Source organism: Austrofundulus limnaeus, unplaced genomic scaffold (genome assembly GCF_001266775.1).
Source record: "Austrofundulus limnaeus strain Quisiro unplaced genomic scaffold, Austrofundulus_limnaeus-1.0 Scaffold353, whole genome shotgun sequence".
Classification (NCBI taxonomy): domain Eukaryota; kingdom Metazoa; phylum Chordata; class Actinopteri; order Cyprinodontiformes; family Rivulidae; genus Austrofundulus; species Austrofundulus limnaeus.
The window spans coordinates 66,099-70,544 of NW_013952755.1; the positions used below are offsets into that span (position 1 = coordinate 66,099).

General features: G+C 43.9%; 1 protein-coding gene across 1 annotated transcript in view; it reads left to right on the forward strand.

Annotated features, from left to right (window-relative positions):
• Nucleotides 1-2,483, forward strand: part of LOC106527955 (aminopeptidase N) — a 20,930-nt gene extending 18,447 nt beyond the window's left edge. The window contains exons 19-23 of the mRNA XM_014022981.1: nt 190-300; nt 512-679; nt 1,051-1,191; nt 1,358-1,439; nt 1,541-2,483. Of these exons, the coding sequence (XP_013878435.1) occupies nt 190-300; nt 512-679; nt 1,051-1,191; nt 1,358-1,439; nt 1,541-1,726 (688 nt within the window). The 3' untranslated portion in view covers nt 1,727-2,483. The remainder of the gene's footprint in view (nt 1-189; nt 301-511; nt 680-1,050; nt 1,192-1,357; nt 1,440-1,540) is intronic.
• Nucleotides 2,484-4,446: the final 1,963 nt, after the last annotated feature.

The following is a 4,446-nucleotide window of genomic DNA, read 5'->3' on the forward strand; positions in this document are numbered from 1 at the left end:
GCCGTCTCCGCCCACATTAAGACCTCTGCCAATCACGAGTAGGGCCGTCTCCGCCCACATTAAGACCTCTGCCAATCACGAGTAGGGCCGTCTCCGCCCACATTAAGACCTCTGCCAATCACAAGTAGGGCCGTCTCCGCCCACAGGACCACATGTTCTGCAGAGACCCCTACTTGTCTCATCCTGCAGGTACAACCAAGTGAACGCGGTCCTCACGGCCTGCAGGACCGGACTCACAGAGTGTCAGAACCTGAGCAGCACCTGGTTCAGATGGTGGATGGAGAACCCGGCACACAACCCGTGAGTTTACCTGTTTGTTAGAGCCCAACCTTCAGACAGAAACAGAAGAAGAAGAATTTATTACTCAGATCATAAAATGAGCTAAAGATCAAAGTAATAATCAGGTAGTTACTGTAATTACAGGAAGTAAAGACCATGAAGCTGAAAACACTTTTATTTTGAGCAGAAACACTGAAGCTGGTTTGAATGACCTCCATGTTTGTCCCCTCAGCATCCACCCCAACCTGCGCTCGGCGGTCTACTGCAGCGCTGTGGCTGCAGGCGGCGAGGCCCAGTGGGACTTTGGGTGGTCTCAGTTTAAAGAGGCGTCAGTGGCGAGCGAGGCGAGTAAACTCCTGTCTGCTCTGGCCTGCAGCAACCACACCGAGCTGCTGAAGAGGTGTGTTCATCTTATTCCTTAATCTGGCTTTAGCTTTAAGCTACAGTTATGGTACTTTTAGCTGTTAGCTACCATTCTGTCGCTGTTAGCTGCCATTTTGCTACTTTTAGCTGTAAGCATTTTGTGCTTTTTTTTTAGCTGTTAGCTACTGTTCTGCTAATTTTAGATTTAAGCTATTTTTGCTATTTTATCTGTTAGCTACCATTTTGCTATTTTTAGTTTTAAGCTAGTTTTCCTATGTTTAGCTTTCAGATATTGTTATCTTATGTTTAGCTTTCAGCTACTGTTTTCCTACAGTTAGCTTTCAGCTACTGTTTTCCTATGTTTAGCTTTTAGCTACTGTTTTGCTCCTTTGTCTCCTGCTCCTGCAGGTATCTGTCGTACACTCTGAACTCCTCCATGATCAGGAAGCAGGACGCCACCTCCATCATCACAGCTGTAGCTGCTAACAAGGCGGGTCAGGATCTGGCCTGGGACTTTGTCCAGGACCAGTGGGTCTACCTGTCCACAGAGTGAGCATCAGTCTGGTTCAGATCAAAGAAATAAAGATCAAGTTTGGGTTTTATTTTCCCTCAGAGGTCACGAGACCCGGTCCAACATTTGGTTCTGGCCTTTCAGGACCTGCACTGCTGCTGGAAGCTCTTATTTTGAAAAACTGATTACCTTTTTGTTTTTCAGTTATGGTGTCGGCTCGTTCTCCTTTGCCTCGTTGATCTCTGGGGTCACAGCAAGGTTCTCCACACCTGCTGACCTCCAACAGGTACGTTCTCACCTGGACCTGTAGGTAAACCCAGATGTTTGACCCAGATGTTTGAATCCAGATGTTTGAGCCTGATGTTTGACCCGGTTGTCCTCTGACAGCTGCAGGACTTCGTGGAGGAGCACAAGGCTGCAGGGTTCGGCTCTGCCTCGCTGGCTGTGAGTCAGGCTTTAGAGAGGACTGAGGCCAACATCAAGTGGGTCCAGCAGAACAAGCAGGAGGTTCTGGACTGGTTCCGCAGCCAGAGCTCAGAACTGACCGAGAGCCAGGAGGTGGGGCATTTATGAAAAGTAAATCTGAAACAAGAACAAGTTCTGGATCTGTTTAGGACCAACGTTTAACAAACAGAATCCACCCTGAACCAAAGAAACAGGAAACTGCTCCTAAAAAAAGTGTATTTGTAAAACTTTATCTATTAGTTTTAAACCTTTAAACTTGTGATTATTCAGGATGATGTGATCAGCACTGCCCCCTGGTGGTCAGGCTGGAGATGACAGGCAGCAGCAGAATTGTTCACAGCTGTTTGTTTTCAGCAATCATTAGTTTCTGCAGCCTTTTAACTTCCAGTTTTTACATTTCTACCTTCAGATAAATCAGTTTTTATTAATCAGTTTCATTTTATTTGTGTGCTTTTACTGAACAAGTTGTGTTTTCAAGTGTCCTGCTGTTAAACTCGTGCAGTTTATTATGAATAATGTTTGTGAACAGACGGTAAGAACAGGAATCTGTCTTCGTGAAGGTGAAACATCAACAAACAGAATAAAGTGGAACACATGAAGCCAGAATTGGTTTTTCCTTCTTTTATTTAGTAAAAACACAGTTCAGTTACATTTACACAGAAACACAGAGCCAAGAGGAAACAGCAGACAGACATGCAGTCATTTACACAACCAGCACTGAACCACGACCAAATCAATAAAAAAACAAAGGTTTACCAGCGTTCCACTGAGGACGGGTCCATGACCTGAGAAAAACATTAAAGTCACAAACTGAAGGAATGTGACGAAGATCAATTTTTGTCAGAAACTGCAACATATTTTCAAAATAAAAAAACGACATTAATAAATAAAAACATTTTAACCCGTTCGTCCATCGACGGTGCTGTTCTCAGCCTCAGGCCAGAAAGAGTGCAGAATAAACAGGAAGCAGGAAGTAGAAACAACATGAAGACTCAGAGACGGGTTCAGGTCTCATGCAGGACACAGAGGACAGAAAGAGACACTGTTGGACATTAGGACACAGATAAACAGCTGATTCAGGAAATCCACCTGACTTTTCACCGGTGGGACGGAGTTAGTCTGATGGGATGAAGTGAGATGAAGCAGCAAAGTTCAACTCTGAGGCAAGACTGAAAATAAATTCATCTGCAAGATTTGGCCACTTTTATCAGAACGTCTCCAGAAAAGATGGGGAGCGGGGCACCAGAACCAAAACAGAATCAATTTTATTACGTTGTTTTCAAATCTCAGCTGTTTAAAGTCGTTAAAGAAGAATCTGCCTGGGCTGTGACTTTAGTTCAGCTGAGAGACACAGCCGAACTTCAGCTACATGCCTTTAGCATGGTGCTAGCGCTCAGGGTTGACTGTCTGGATGTTATTCTTCAACAAAGACCATCGCTCCGTAATAAAATCTGAGTTCTGAGGTTCAGATCCAGATTAGGAGTTACCAGGACTCTGTCCCTCTCCCAACCCTCTTGAGGTGACTCAGTTGTCCAGTCCTCAGAGGACACTGGGACACGGCTCTTTAGGACCAGGTGGTCAGGGACATGTGGAGGACTGTTCAGTGAGATGCTGAGTCAGTCAAAACAAGCCTGTGGCAGCCATCTTTACCTGAAGCTGGACTTTCTGACACATTCGTTCAGATTTAGGTCTGGAGCTAATAGACTCTCAATACGCACAAATACACACCTGATTCACATGTGCACAGGAAGATTCACATGTGCACCAGAAGATTAACATGTGCACAGAAAGATTCACATGTGCACCCAACAAATTCATACGTGCACATGAAGATTCACATGTGCACCCAACAAATTTGTATGTGCACAGGAATATTCACATGTACACAGGAAGATTCAAATGTGCACCAACAGATTCATACATGCACATAAAGATTCACATGTGCACAACAGATTTGCATGTGCACGAGAAGATTCACATGTGCACAACAGATTTGCATGTGCACAAGAAGATTCACATGTGCACNTGCACAACAGATTTGCATGTGCACAAGAAGATTCACATGTGCACAACAGATTTGCATGTGCACGAGAAGATTCACATATGCACAACAGATTTGCATGTGCACAAGAAGATTCACATGTGCACAAGAAGATTCACATGTGCACAAGAAGATTCACATGTGCACTAGAAAATTCATATGTGCACAGGAAATTTCACATGTGCACCAGAAGATTCATAGGTGCACAAAAAGATTCACATGTGCGCCGGAAGATTCACATGTGCACCAGAAAATTCATACGTGCAGAAGATTCACATTTGTTTCATTGCACATATTTATCTTCTGGTGCAAGATTCACATGTGAATTATCCTGTGCACGTGTGAATTTTTCTGTGCACATGTGAATTATCCTGTGCACATGTGAATTATCCTGTGCAGGTGTGAATTTTTCTGTGCACATGCGAATTATCCTGTGCACGTGTGAATTATCCTGTGCACGTGTGAATTATCCTGTGCACATGTGAATTTTCCTGTGCACATGTGAATTATCTGTGCACATGTGAATTATCCTGTGCACATGTGAATTATCCTGTGCACATGTGAATTATCCTGTGCGCATGTGAATTATCCTGTGCACATGTGAATTATCCTGTGCACATGTGAATTATCCTGTGCACATGTGAATTTTCCTGTGCACATGTGAATTATCCTGTGCACATGTGAATTTTCCTGTGCACATGTGAATTTTCCTGTGTACGTATGAATGACGTGTGAGCATTTGTGAATATTCTAAAGAGCCGAAGCTAACAGCCGCTGATCATAAAAC